Here is a 15,285-nt window from a genome sequence, read left to right as displayed (position 1 = left end):
TATACACAAGCACGAGCAAGGAAACAGCAGGGTATCTTTTACTACACGGAGGACGCGGAGCACCACAAACAGGAACTTTAAAGGGATTGAAATCTGTTGCCTGTTCCACTAGGAATATTGTTTGCAAGGCACAAGGTGTCTTTTGGTAGTGAGCACCCTCTGCGCATGCGCAGGTCCATTCGGGAATTACTGCCCGGCCGCCGACTAAGTTGCATTCCTTGAATCTTCGCAGAAAAGACAATTCTTTAATCAGAGTTAGTAATGTGGACAGTACAAAACCGAGAGAGTTTGGGGCTTCTCTCTTTCCCTGTGATGATTGCCATGGTCTGTTGTGCACACAGGTGAGCTGCTGTTGTTGAATGTCTTTTTTTCTTGGTGTTTTTCTTTTTACATGCTTGCTGGATCATGTAGCTCGTTATTTGGGGGGTAGGTGTGCCTGTCTATTTTTATGTCTGCTCGCAGTTTGTGCTCATTCTGAATCCGGTCCCTACTTCTTCCCTTCAGCGCCAATGAGCCCAGCAACATGTCATACGTGAAAGAGACAGTGGATAGATTGCTCAAAGGTTATGACATTCGCTTGCGGCCGGACTTTGGAGGTAATGTTTCATCTTTTTTTTCAACCTGTAACCCATATTTAGTTCTCCTTTCTTGTCAAAGACAAATGTCAAAAAAAAAAAGAATAAGAAGAAACATGTCATTTTGGTAAGCGTGCCTTACGCCCTACGCTCTGGCCACACACACACACACACACACACACACACACACACACACACACACACACACACACACACACACACACACACACACACACGCACGCACCACGCCGGAGCCCCAGTCGCAGGTGGATGAACCCCAGGCAGAGCCGACCTTCCCCCGGCCCGACACACCCTCTGCATAGTCACTGCATCACTCGTGTGCCCACACCTGTTTTCCCAGGCTGTCCCCGGCAAGGGGGTGGAGGGCTGGGGGTAGCGGAGCCCATTCAGAATGTAGTAAGCGCAGGGAAGCCCCCCGACCCTCCCCAGCCTGTGGCCACTCTGAGATTATGCCCATAATGTGTCCCACCTCCCCGGTAGGGCCCCCCGTGGACGTCGGGATGAGGATCGATGTCGCCAGCATAGACATGGTCTCCGAAGTGAACATGGTGAGTGGCCTCGCTACTGGCCCGGCAGCCGGGCTTACGCAGATGCGAAACGGACCGGTCCCCGTGCCCTCTGCGTTTCGTTGGCGGTCACCTCGCCCCGGCCCATGGATCCCGCTCCGCGCCCGCTCCCCACTCTGGCACACACACCCTGCTGGCCCTGGTTTGTATTTTCGACACACACACACGGGCTACTGCGGTGTTCCGGAGGAAACGTGCTCCGCACTATTTGGGGAAGGACGGTGACTGTGGCGCCGGCAGAGCCGGTGGGGCGGAGTCAGCGGTACTTTCGCTGGGTTTCCTTCGGTGTTGAGAGGCGTAGGGCACCACCTGCCGGTGGCCGGGCGGCCTGCACGAGAGGGTCCCCGCACGGTGGTCCGCGGCCGCCTACTCCGCAGGCACGGTCCCGGCAGCCGGTGAAGCGGACCCCCCCACGGCCCGCCACAAAGCACCCAAGCACACAGATGAGGTTTCATAGTGTTCCCTCCCTCTTTCCAGGCTCTAGCACACCGAGTGGCAGGAGCAACAGGCTGAGACAACGGTGTCAAAGTGCTCAAGCCAGATTCTGGGGAGAGGCTTGTATTGTTCCCACGTGAGGGTTGATGAATTTGTCTTGCTGCATCTTGCGAGTTTAAGTTCAAACCGAATGGATGGAGTTATTGCTTTGCTTTGCCTTATAAACCCAAGCATGCCGAAAAAGCCTGATGATCAAAGAGACTAGAAAAGTGAGGGGGGAGGAGAGGGCGATAGCAACATAGGGAGCATAGCGCAATCTTTTCATTGCAAAGAGTTAACATTCTTTTATTTCATTTTTCCTCCTGCCTTTCTGAAGCTGTTGCAAAATGGATTGAAATCATAGCTGTCACTATCTCTGTTGGCGCTTTCCAACCACTGTGGGGTAGCAGTTTTCTAGTTAGAGTTTCCAACTGTTGCTTCTTGTAAGGCAGGGGGAAAAGCCTGTCGCTTTTCTAGAACCAACCACCCAGGGAAGAGCTAGATCTACCTGAGCAAAATGCCATTTTTATTCCACTTGCGAAAAAAAATATTGTGGCAGCAGAAATTTAGACATGCTGAATAATTTAAAGACTAAAGCCTCTGGGGGTTTTATCACTCTATATTTGTAAAGGCTATTGAATTGTCATTTCATTTCATTATTAGTGAGTCATTTTATTTTAACACGCTAAGGCTTAAGAATTTTTCTTTTTTTTTTAAGGTATGTCAGGGAAAAATACGTATATTTAAAATATATTGAGTGGGATTAGAATAAAAAGTGTGACTATTAAGTTTCTGTATTTTAAAGTTGCACTTTCCCCTGCTTTAAATAGCTTATTTTAAATATTATTTTAAATTAATATCTCTGATGGCTGTATTAGAAAAACAATTTTGAAATATCAATGCACAATGAATATTCTCTGACTTGGAAAAGATTTTTAATAGACTCATTTATAATATTCTGTCACATACATGTCACTACCACAAAGCACCCAAGATGAACTATTGACAAACACTGGGGAATGTAATAACATGGGCACATATACAAATCATACCCAATCCACGCCATTGCGACTGGATAAATTAGGCAATGAATTAGTTTAAGTTGTTTGTATCATGTAGATAAATGATGATAATAATTTCCTTTTCAGTCATTTATTTTGGCACCTTGTAAGTACCCACACAGATAATTTATAAAATAGGAGAAGATTCAGAAGACTCAAAAGGCAAACAGTGCCTTTGCCAGTGGTCTGCTTTTAGAGTACTACGCTTTTCAGAATTTTTAAAATGTATAATTCTGTTGACTATATTTACAAACAACTTTTCAGTTTAAAACCAAAGACAAAACCAAAACTGAATCGAATAGGGAAGTTGCTGTTTAACTAAAACAACCACCATAACAAAAAAGCTCTGTATAATCAGTTGTTCAACTGAATTCATACAGAAGCTCAGAAAAAAAAATAATTAATTTAATTGCTGTACCACTGGAAATAGCTCTTAATGATGGAATAATATAACCTATTTACTCACTGTACCGTGTGTATATGTACTTGAGTTTTTAAAATATTCACCCAACAGATAAACCTTTAAAAAATATATTCTACTAAATTACCCATTACCTTTCCACAATAGCGTTAGAGACATCATGGGAAAATAGAAACCGCTGAACATAGGAAAATAATAAACCTTGATTTACTTATTCTTCCTTGCTTCTCTTTTTAATGAAATCTACCAACAAGACCCAAGGTTTATTTTTTCTTCTATCATCTATAACAAAGCATGGGAATACATAGATTGGAAATAACTCCAAAAAAATTGGAAACAAAGAGGAATTTTAGGATTGAGGGTTCTATATAAGCAAAATCTGGATAGTAAGCCCTGGTTAAGAGCACTGTCTATGGTATGCTTTGATTTTTAGATCATAAAGTAGAGTTGAAATGTCAATGAGAAATAAGACTTATTGCTTTTATATTAAGCATGTTTCAGAACCCTGATAGGCAGTAACTTCTGAGATTATTTAATAGGAAATTTTCAACAAAATTAACAACAAATAAAAATGAACATCAAATAAAATAAAATAGTTTTAAAGAAAATTCAGATTAAAATCCATTGCTAAAACAATGCTCATTTTTATATTTTTATTCATTACCATTATTATCCACCCATTTCCACATGTGGGAAAATCGCATAATTGTACATTACATTAATGGGTTTGAAAACTAGACTGTTAGTTTTTGTTCTTTTCCTATGCTACGCTAAGTGAAATATAATTCCAGATTGGTTTCTAACATTGTCTGTTTTATTAAAGACTAACGTCACATCAAGAGTATCTTCTGATTCATGTCCTTCAGGATTTAAAATATTTTTCCCAAATTTGAAAGAGAGAGAGAGAGTTTTTATAGAATCTCTATAATCAATAATTGTTGGTTTTGAGCATTGAATGGAAAACTGCTGAAGAATAATTCTGACGCAGGGAAAAAAACCATACTTGAGAGCAAGAGTTTTCTTTTCAGGCAATAATATTGTTCATTAAATTAGGAAGGATTTTTCTTTTGGCATCATGGGATTATTGTGCCTATGATAGTGACTACATACTATTATCTTCTATCATCTTAAAAAAATGACTGTGATTTCCATGTATTTAAAATTAAATTCCTCAAACCTTCTCTCTTAACAATTTCTGCCAAGCTGTATACCTACACACACACACACACACACACACACACACACACACACACACACACACACACGACTGAAGAGGAATAAGAGGCAGTTGGAACAAAAGGAGACAGTAGCCCCCAGAAATTGCCTTAAAATAACCACTAACACCTGCTACTATAAGCCCAATAAAACACAGATAATAGTAAGTCTTCTCTCAGAGTAGTGGATTGGGGGAACAAGATATTAACTACCTGAAAACAAAAGATTGAACCCTTGTATTTCAGATTCCAATGACTAGCCTTTCTGTCTTATTAAAGAGGCAGCTCCTGATCATCAAGGAGGAGTTCCAGCCACAGAGCTCTCTGTCTCTGATCTAAAGACGTGATGGTCTGAGTGGCCACCCCCAGAAAACTTGAAATCTATTGAGTCCTAACTCAAAGGAGGTCTCAACCCAAGCTGTTCCCAGGAATGGATAGCTACTGTGTATTCATTGTTTCCTTCCTTTATGCATACATGGATGCCATAGTGAATGTTCTTATAGGCATTAAAATTAACAATAAAAACACCCCCCCAAAATAAAAACTAAAATGAGCCAATTTTCTAAATGATACCCAAAAGAAAAAGAAATTTTATTTACGAAATGTCCACTCTTGTTAAATCCCACTGTTATTTTAGTATTTGATTCCGGAGGTTTCTGGTATATGCTTCAGTTATGTCTAATTATCATCCTCTTGGTGACAACCAAACAATAACCACCTGTCACCACTTTCTCTAAGCCAGTGTTTCCCATTCTTTAATGTGTATCTGAATCACTCTGGGATCTCAACATGTTAAAATGCAGTTTTTTATTCAGAGGTTTGGGATGGGGTCTGATAGCCTACATTTTTAACAACTCCCAGATGATGCCGATTGCTGGTATATGGACCACACTTTGAGAAGCAAGATTGTAGTACATTATTCTAAGGACTAGCATTATTAAGAAATGAACCTTTTTTTCTCTTAAATTTCTCTAAACATGATATTTTTCAAACTAAGTTTCAAGTTAACTCCCAGGTAGTTAAACAGGTAGCTGTACTCAGAGGGGAAAATTGAGTGTAACAGTTGATGACAAGGCTGATAGGGCTTGACTTAAACTAATAAGCAGTCCTCCTAACTGTGCCAATACTTATGAGTCCACCAGCCTTTAATGATGGCTATGAAAATGTTGCCAAGCCCAGTAATTCGGACAACACTATCCTGCTGCTTTACAATGACTTTTCTTCTTCAGAATAAAGAACATTGCAAACTGGCTTTCACCCCACTAGGAGCTTGCAATAGCTTTGTAAAAGAGCCTAAACATACTCTTGCTGCTGTCAGTAAATTCCCTGAGGCTATAACAGAATTCCTTTGCAAATAGAGCAAATAGGTCAGTACCATTTAAAGGCATGAACAGATATCAGCAGTTAAAGATATAAATACGTTTTTCTCTTATATGAGTAATCAACCAGGTCTCACTTTTAGGTGCTGGGTTACAACATTGTACCATCTGGAGAAGCTAAGAGAGGAAAAACTTCCCTTTGCCTTTCTGTTTGGAGATAACAGAAAGATCTTTTTGTACTCTAAGCCACATCAAAGCAAGCCTATCCAGGTTTTTTAAAGTTTGCAGTCACATTTGAAAGACTGTGTTCTTAGGATTACGTGACCAGACTAGGTATTACAGTGTGTAGTACAATGAAAACAGTAGCATTTATTGAACACGTCCTATGTATAAGGTATGGCTATCAAATGCTTTATATTAGTAGCTCATTTAAGGCTATAGAATTATCATCCCCCATTACAGATGGAGAAACTGAGGTGGAGAGAGGGAGAAACATGTTAAGAGAGGTTAAATAACTTGCTCAGAAGTTATAGATCTAGTAAAGGGCAGAAGAAGGATTTGAACCCAGGCAGGCTGCCTGCAAGAGTCTGACTCCTATCTATGAGGCAAGTAAAAAAATATTCCTGGCATTTAGCTTTGAGACCTTAAGTGAGTCACTTGACTTCTCCAGGCCTCAGGGTTCCTTCTGTAAAATGAAGGTAATTGATGCAATTGCTAAACCTCTTTCTAGTTCAAATATCTACCATATAAACTTATATAAACTTAGGCTATTAAAGATTTTAGACTGTTAAAATCAAGATTCTTCGTCTTCATCATATTCTCCTGTTAGATTCCATCTTATTCCATTTTGTTCTCCTTTTAGATGTGTCAGTCAACAAGCATTTATTAAATTCCAACTGAGTGCGAACTCTGGTAATCTCCTGGGAACATTGCAGTAATGATTGTGTGCAGTCTGGGGCCCCTTGGATGACCATTTTAATTGGTCATAGCATTATCATCCATTTTTTCCTAAACACATTCCCAAAGACAGCAACGAGAAATGTTGAATCCATGGTCTTTAAAATGAGACTTGAATGATGCCTGGTTTATATCGTATTAAGCGTTGGAGCCAGGACCATATTTGAAGTATTTCCATCTGGTACTGTCCATTGTATTCAAACAGGGAACATTGCTCAACTATTGCCAAACTAATAAATGTTTCAACACTTAATGTGAAACAGAAGGAAACCTTTAGTTTTCAAGATCTGGGTATCCCAAAGATTTGCCCAACCCACCTAAAATCTTTCCATCAGGTGGTCTGGGAGCAAGGGGTGAAGGCACAGTGCTCATCTCCGCTGACCATCACTTAGTATCAATTCTGTAAATGTTCGGTGCTTCTTGTCATGGCAGGCCCCCAAAGTCTTGATAGTCCCCTCAAAACACACATGAATCAAATCTTGCCTTATAGGGAAGGTAAAATATTACAAAAGAAAAAAATGGTATTAAATATTTCCAAATGATTTGAGTTTCAATAACTCAAATGACATTATCACACTTGAGGATAATAGGAAGATGAATGGTATATGCTTGCTGTTGATTAAATGTTAATACAGTTTCCCCATGAGCTTTTTCAGCAGAGTGAATCCTATTTTTTGTAATACCAGGATTGAGCTTCTGCATTTTCGAATGCTTCTGTTTTCAGAAGATCATGCATTTCATGAAATCTCTTGACTGATGATTGTTGAAGGAAGTTATAGTCGTAGCACATAACAATCTATTACTTAGCCCTTGACAGAAATGCTCAAGAAACGGTTTAAAATTAATTCCTGTTAGTGGTGATAACTTAGTAAAAAAGGCTGGTCATAAGAAGAATGAAAGATAAATGGGTTTTCTTTAGTGAGCCCAGTATCCCCTTCTTAGAATCCTCATAGCCCTCATTGTTTTTCCGCTAATAGTTTTTTTCTTCTACCACTCCATTAAGTGCCTAATGTGTTTTCCCTCTTACAGCCCCGATAAAACTGTCATCATATTGTATATTTAAGATTAAAGGCATTTTCCAAGGAGCTTTCAACCACTCTACTGAATAAAGCAGATAGGGTGTCTGTCCTTGTGGGGTTTATAGTCTTTTTTAAAAAAGTATTTAAAATCTCTATTCTTGAAGTAAAGATTTTTTTCCCCCTTTTGGAAGATTTTTGAAACATCCATAGTTACCTTGATCATGGGATGTTTTGGTTCAACATGTACTTGCTGAACACTTAGTCTTTTATCGTGCCCTGAACTGGGTGCTAGGGATGGGAAAATGACTAAGACGTGTTTCATACCTTCAGATATTGGGTTGGCCAAAAAGTTCGTTCGGCTTTTGGTGTAAGATGTTGTGGGGGAACCCGAGCGAACTTTTTGGCCAGCCCAATATTTTACAGCATAGAGGAGAATGCAGAGACCAAGTTATTTAAAACAATGTGGTAGTGGCTATGATAGAAACATGTATGTCCAGCGTCCTATAGGAGCATAGAGGAGCAGTTTCTAAGGCACGGTGAAAGGTTAATTCCTAAAGAGGAATAGTAGTGAGCACCATGTGTAGGCTGCAAATGAGAAGAAGAAACTTCCAAGCAAAAGGAAAGGCATTAGCATTGGCAAGTATGCCTGAAAACAGTATGGAGTGTTCTGGGAATTATAAGTCATTCACTATTGGGAGAACTTAAAGGGCACAGGGAAGATTGTCAAGAAATAAGACAGTGAAGAACCTAGGGGTAAGGCAGGAATAAAGACGCAGACCTCCTAGAGAACGGACTTGAGGTTATGGGGAGGGGGAAGGGTGAGCTGTGACGGGGCGAGAGAGAGTCATGGGCATATACACACTAACAAACGTAGTAAGGTAGATAGCTAGTGGGAAGCAGCCGCATGGCACAGGGATATTGGCTTGGTGCTTTGTGACAGCCTGGAGGGGTGGGATAGGGAGGGTGGGAGGGAGGGAGACGCAAGAGGGAAGAGATATGGGCACATATGTATATGTATAACTGATTCACTTTGTTATAAAGCAGAAACTAACACACCATTGTAAAGCAATTATACCCCAATAAAGATGTTAAAAAAAAAAAAGAAATAAGACAGGATGTTAACAGCAAGATGTAGGACAGAGTTATTGAATGTTCTCACTTGTCTAAAAAGAAGCCTCTCTAGAAACATACATATTTTTTTGTATATGCACTGACCACTTCTGGAAGAATATACAAGAAATGAGTAACAGTGGTTGTCTCTTGGAAGTGGAACCAGGACTACAGGAGTAAGACTTGGAGGGATACTTACTGTTCTTAATATGCCCTTTTGAATTGTTTGATTTTTTTAAAATCTTAAACATTAAAATTTTTCACTTTAAAAGGACGGACACACACACACACACACACACATACACACACAGACAGAGACAGAAACAGAGACAGAGAGACAGAAAGAAGAAATGATGCTGGAATGTGTATGCTAAGGAAATGAATCCTAATCCTGAAATACAGGAAACCTGCTACAGGTTTTAACAGGTGCTACGTTTTGCATTTCAGATAGATCATTCTGATAGCTGCATGGAGGATGAAGTAGAGAAGGCTACAACTGGGGCCAACATTCCTAGTTAAGAAGCATTACAGGGTATTTTGGAGTCCAGATGAGAGATGATAAATGCCTCAAGGAGAACAGTGGCCTTAAGAATAGAAAAGAAGAGGGGAAGAAAGAGAAATTCAAACAGAGGCAAATCAGAGGGATTTCATGACTGGTTAGATGTTGGAAGTTAGAGAGGCAGTGAGCCTAGGTTGCCCTATGGGTTCCATATTGAGTGATGGGCACATACGGCACCATCTGCCCAGGGAGGGAAACAGGAAAAGAAGCACCAACCACCTTGTTCACCGTTGAAGTAGGTATGTTTTCAGAATTAAAAAAAAAAAAAATTCAGAGCATGTTGTTGCAAGGTACTTGTGGGAACATTGTGGTAGAATATTGGAGGTTGGACCTATCCTGAAAAAGATTAATTTCTTCGTGACCCTTCTAATTCTGTTCACATATAAAGCAGGTTCTACAGGGAGAAATCCTGGGTGCATAAATGTGGTGGCTGAAATGAACCAGTTAGAGATATGGAGAAAGGGTGCTGACCAAAGACAGAGAATGAAGTGCAGTCAACTTTAACCTGTAGCAACATTGTTCTTTATCTAGGAGGACCTAGACCCTGACAAGATTGAGAACCTACTTTTCAAATTCACCCAGAGAAGTGACTTTTGTACACTGTCTCAGTTGCTTTTATAAAACCATATAGATGGGAAGAAAAGATGTGTGTGGAACCCACTTACACAGCATCTGCTCTCTTCTCCATCACATCCCTAAAATGGTTCAGAGTCCTTCTGGAACACCGTGTTTCCATGGGAAATCACATTAAAAGCAGTGTGTGTTCTTGTAGAAGGTGTATTTGGCAATGAAATGAGATGGGGTGTATAATAGACAGCACAGGTGGGACCAACAGAAATGAAACTTAGCTGCCAGGAAAATTCAAAAGTGACCCCCAGGAGCTTTGCAGAAGAGCTGAAACATTTGAATGGCTTGGTGGGGATGATTTTAAACAAGATTTCAACAGAGCCCTATCCCCACAGATGGTCTCCTGGAAAGTGGATACCTATTTTAGCAAAGGCATATTCATAGAGTGTGTCATCAAATTTAGGGAAAGAAAGCAGAGAAGCAGCTAGAGAAGTAGATTCAAACAAAGGAAGGTTCAAACAGAAGGTAGCTGTTAGCAGTCCCTACCACAGCAGAAAAAGAGTGTGGGTTAAGGTCCTCTGGACGCAGTAGGAAAGTTAGAGGCCAGATGTCTCTTTCTGGTTGCTGAATGGATTAATCAGGGAAGTTGCTAGGAGTGAATCCTGTTTGAATGAGAAGGTTTATTTGGGATCCTTCCTGAAGGCGGGGGAATAGATTTGTTGAAAGCTCAGGGTCCCTGCCTACTCTAGCCCTCTGTGACTCACGGGAGGTTTTTTTTCTTCTGATCTATTATTTTCAAGACAATGATATACAATTCTTTAGTCAAGAGAAACTGCTTTGTGGTTTCCATAGAGACAGGTCAATGACATTTATTTGAAATCCTACCTGTGCCTAGAACATTTTCTCATGTCAGAGGCCATCATTTCTCCCTCCTCCCACCTGCAATCTCTTTCCCACCCAGATGCATCTAGATCTACTTCAACACCCACACGAAGTCATCTTTCTTCTACAGAGATTTGCTGTAACCACATGGAAGAGGAATCTGCTGGAGGAAGAATGTGTGGGGCATATAAACAAATCAAGACTCTGAAAAGACAAAAGACCCAACATAACATAATGATCTTCTTTCAGTTCGTATAAGGTTTTTATTAACCTTGTCTTCCACCCCCTCACCACCAGCACTATGAAAGCTATAGGAAGTTTAGGATTATATTCCTTATGCTCTCTATGTAGCTCCTAGCATATTATAGGGACTTAATAACATTTATTAGGATTATAAAAGAAATTTTCTAGCCATAAAAAGTGTTAGTAATAATGGCATTTAAATTTTCTAATTCAGAAATTAATAGTTTCTCTGTCAGATCTACCTTATACCTTCATATGTAGTTTTCTTTTATGTTGCTCATGAATCATGAGCCGTTTCCATAGAAACAACTTTATCACATGGCGCAGCCAGTTTTACAGACACAAAATCATTTCATGACAAATATCAACATACATATATACATGCATATATATGTATACACGCATAACTTTCATCATCTTTAAAAATTAGTGAATTATTTTCATTTTTCAAAATGTCATCTGTATGCTGGTACCTGGACTTTCAATATTTCTGGAAACATTTAAGAAATTACTAAAGAATACCTGGAGTGATGACTACAAAGTGAATGACATTTAAAAAGAAGGAAAATCAAACATAAAGGGAAGCATATGAAAAGGCCTCAGCCATTTGGAGTGATTTTGAATGAGGTAAGTTAGATTTTAAAAGACAACCAAGGAAGTTTATCAAATTTGAAAATATAAAGTAAATAATATATCTAATCCAGAAATATATATATTTACTATATATGTATATAATATCTATTATATCTATCTACATCTATCTAGTCATTTCTGCTGTAACTGTATCCTTACCTAAACATGGATGTTTGCTTTGAAACATCAACTTTTGTCTGAAACTTCCACACCCACACAGTAATTTGTCATAACCAGTAAATGTGTTAAATCAACTACCACATTAAACGGAGATAAGAGATTCTTTCCACTGACATCACCACCTCTCTGTTTGCCCCCACTCCCAACACACAAACACACACACACACACACACACACACACACACACAATTCAGCACATCCCAAAGCAACAACCTAGAGCACAAAAATCCCCGTTCAAACCGACTGCGGAGTTGAGGCTGATAAGAGACAAAGAAGATTCAGTATGAAGGTTAATGTTAGTCAGTTGCAAACTTTTGGCTAAATGTGGCAGGAACTGATTTTTAGAAGTTTTGAAGTTGGAAATGGGAGGACGAGGACAGGATGAAAAATTTGGAGTAGGAGCTACTCACATAACTGAAAAGTTGTATCCAGTTTTTGGTGGGTTATTGGTGCCTATCTCCTACATCTATGTCAACCCCATTTTGGGAGACACCTCCGCAAGCCGTGTTGTCATGAAGTGTGAAGGGGACTTTATAACCTGGTTTTCTGCAACTGTGGAAGGGAATGACTTTCAGGATGACACATGACAGATTACAGATGACATATGCCCTACTGTGTTCAAAATCACAGTCAACGGACATAAACATATCTTGATGACTTATGTTTTTGCCTAGTTACCGTTCAGCTTTCACACATTTTAAAGGATTTGCACTTTTGGTTCTGCAAAATGGGCAGAGATATGTGAGCCCAAACTTAAACAAAGCAAATGCCATTATTATTTTTCAATACTATTCAGTCTCACTGAGTGGAGGTTTGTTTTTGAGTGGAAATGTGGGACCCTTTCAGTACTGTAGGCAGGGAGCACCTACAGAGGGTGATTTCAGAAGCTACCTGCTTGAAATGCCATCATCAGATTCTTTTTTTTTTTTTTTTTGGCTGCGTTGGGTCTTCGTTGCTGTGTGGGCTTTCTCTAGTTGCGGCAAGTGGGCGCTACTCTCCGTTGCGGTATGGCGGCTTCTCTTGTGGAGCATGGGCTCTAGGCGTGTGGGCTTCAGTAGTTGCAGCGTGTGGACTCAATAGTTGCAGCTCGAGGGGTCTTGAGCTCAGGCTCCGTAGTTGTGGCACACGGGCTTAGTTGATCCACGGCATGTGGGATCTTTCCGGACCAGGGACCGAACCCGTTTCCCCTGCATTGGCAGGTGGTTTCTTAACCACTGCACCGCCAGGGAAGTCCTGCAATCATCAGATTTTGATATCTTCTGCTTTTCTTCCTGCTGAAGTGCAAATAACACCTGAGAGAGGCACTAATAATGCTAGTCTTTATTTCTTGTATTAATACCAGTGTGTGAATGAATGGTTGAATGAGAGAACAGGTTTGCTTAAGAGACAGAGACTCAAAAAAAAAAAAATACATCTTGTGTAGTTAAAAAAAAAAGAGAGAGAGAGACAGAGACTAGAAAAGGAAAGGAAGAAAGGGAGGAAACAGGATTTATTTCATACTTTCCCCAGAATCAGCAGTTTCCTGATTTCAGGAGCCAATAGGAAACAGCTCGAAACAATGGCTGAGATGTGCTGAGACAGCATTTGTGCTGTCCACACTGATCCTTTGCACTCGAAAAGCATTTTGCTTGATCTGACAGCAATACCCAATACTTTGTAGACCAAAATGTGAAATCAGCAAATTCACCTCCATTCTCTGGAGGCATAGTGTCCATGCTGACTGGGCCAGGTGGCAATAACATCTTGTAGTTTGAATAACCTGATGAATCTTATAGTTAAAATCAGGGTCTGGTAGAGAACAAATGTATGGATACCAAGGGGGAAAGGGGGTGGGGTGGGAGGAATTGGGAGATTGGGATTGACACATATACACTATTGATACTATGTATGAAATAGATAACTAATGAGAACATACTGTATAGCACAGGGAACTCTACTTAATGCATTGTGGTGACCTAAATGGGAAGGAAGTCCAAAAAAGAGGGGATAGATGTATATGCACAGCTGATTCATTTTGCTGTACAGTAGAAACTAACACAACATTGTAAAGCAACTATACTCCAATAAAAATTAATTTAAAAAAATAAAAAATAAAATAAAATCAGTGTCTAGTGGGAAGAACACTGGCAATTTTTTAAGTCCAGACACTCCCCATCTGGTGTATATAATTTTGGTTTTTCTCCTTAAGTACATTCCCCTTGAATGTTCTTCTGTCGAGTTATATTTGAATAATTTTAAATCACTTTAAAATGTCAGGATGATGTTGTATCCTAATTTATACTCTCAAGTATGAATCTCGTGACTTACTTAAGGCCTTTGATTCTCAGTTCCATGTAAAATGGAAGTAATAATTTCTGCTCTACTTATTTCAGGGAGCGGTGAGAATCAAAAGAGATAAATCATAACCAAATATACGGTCTGTACATGTGATGTATAAACTGTAAATTACTATATGAATGTTAAATGCTGCTTTTTTTTTATTATTTTACTATTATCTCCCAGGCTTGTAATGAATTTCTCCCTCTTTAATGCCAGGACATCAGGAATAACATGAATTCACATCTTGCATAATCAAATATGATAATATTTTTGTTCAATACTGGGATTTTCATCAGGCAGTTGAAATTCACAGTACTACTTCTAATTGTGAAACTCTTCTGTGACATCTGATAGAAAAAAATGGAAAGAGTTTCCCACACCTTTCCTCCCGATTATCTTCTCTTGGTTGTCACTCTGAGACCTCTCAAACTTTAAAGTTTCAATCTGTGTATGGTCCCCCATACCTCTCTTAAATTTCACATTTTGTGCTACTCCCTGGTATGTGAAAGACATGGGATATGTGGTTTTCCATGGGCTTAACCAAGGGATTAGGGCTCTGGAGATGACTTCTAGTTTTGATTATAACCCCTCCACTTACAGGCTCTGTTACCTTGGCATTAGTTAACTTTAGAGTAATCATATAATTTACTGTCCAAACATGAATTTTGAGAATGAAAGGGAACACTATTAATATTACCAGGGTCAAGAAGTGTAAACCAACACTGTCCTGGGAAAGTCAGGATTTATGATCACCCTATGCCACTTAAAGCCTGAAATTCTTCATCTTTAAAATGGGAATAAATTATATTTTCTTCTTAGGTCATTGAAGGCTTAATGAGATAATGTGGTATCTGATTGGGGAAAATATAAGTTATTTATAACCTGCTTCTTCTTCTTTTTCTCCTCCTCCTTTTTTTTTTTTTTTTTTTTTTTTTTTTGGTATGCGGGCCTCTCACTGTTGTGGCCTCTCCTGTTGCGTCCTCTCACAGGCTCCGGACGCGCAGGCTCAGGGGCCATGGCTCATGAGCCTAGCCGCTACGTGACATGTGCATGTGGGATCCTCCCGGACCCGGGCACGAACCCACGCCCCCTGCATCGGCAGGCGGACTCTCAACCACTGTGCCACCAGGGAAACCCTCTTCTTATTATTCTTTATTGAGCACAT

At 39.8% G+C, this 15,285-nt stretch overlaps 1 protein-coding gene across 3 annotated transcripts in view; it reads left to right on the top strand.

Moving 5' to 3' along the window:
- The first annotated feature begins 261 nt into the window (after positions 1–261).
- Positions 262–15,285, top strand: part of GABRB1 (gamma-aminobutyric acid type A receptor subunit beta1) — a 399,324-nt gene continuing 384,300 nt past the window's right edge. For 2 of the 3 annotated variants that reach the window (XM_060148237.1, XM_060148236.1), the window contains exons 1-3: positions 262–341; positions 505–596; positions 1,077–1,144. In XM_060148237.1, the coding sequence (XP_060004220.1) occupies positions 262–341; positions 505–596; positions 1,077–1,144 (240 nt within the window). Of the gene's footprint in view, positions 342–504; positions 624–1,076; positions 1,145–15,285 lie in introns of all 3 variants that reach the window. The other variant, XM_060148235.1, reaches the window with a different exon arrangement.

Source organism: Lagenorhynchus albirostris, chromosome 4 (genome assembly GCF_949774975.1).
Source record: "Lagenorhynchus albirostris chromosome 4, mLagAlb1.1, whole genome shotgun sequence".
Taxonomy (NCBI): Eukaryota; Metazoa; Chordata; class Mammalia; order Artiodactyla; family Delphinidae; genus Lagenorhynchus; species Lagenorhynchus albirostris.
This window is presented reverse-complemented; position numbering and strand designations above follow the sequence as displayed.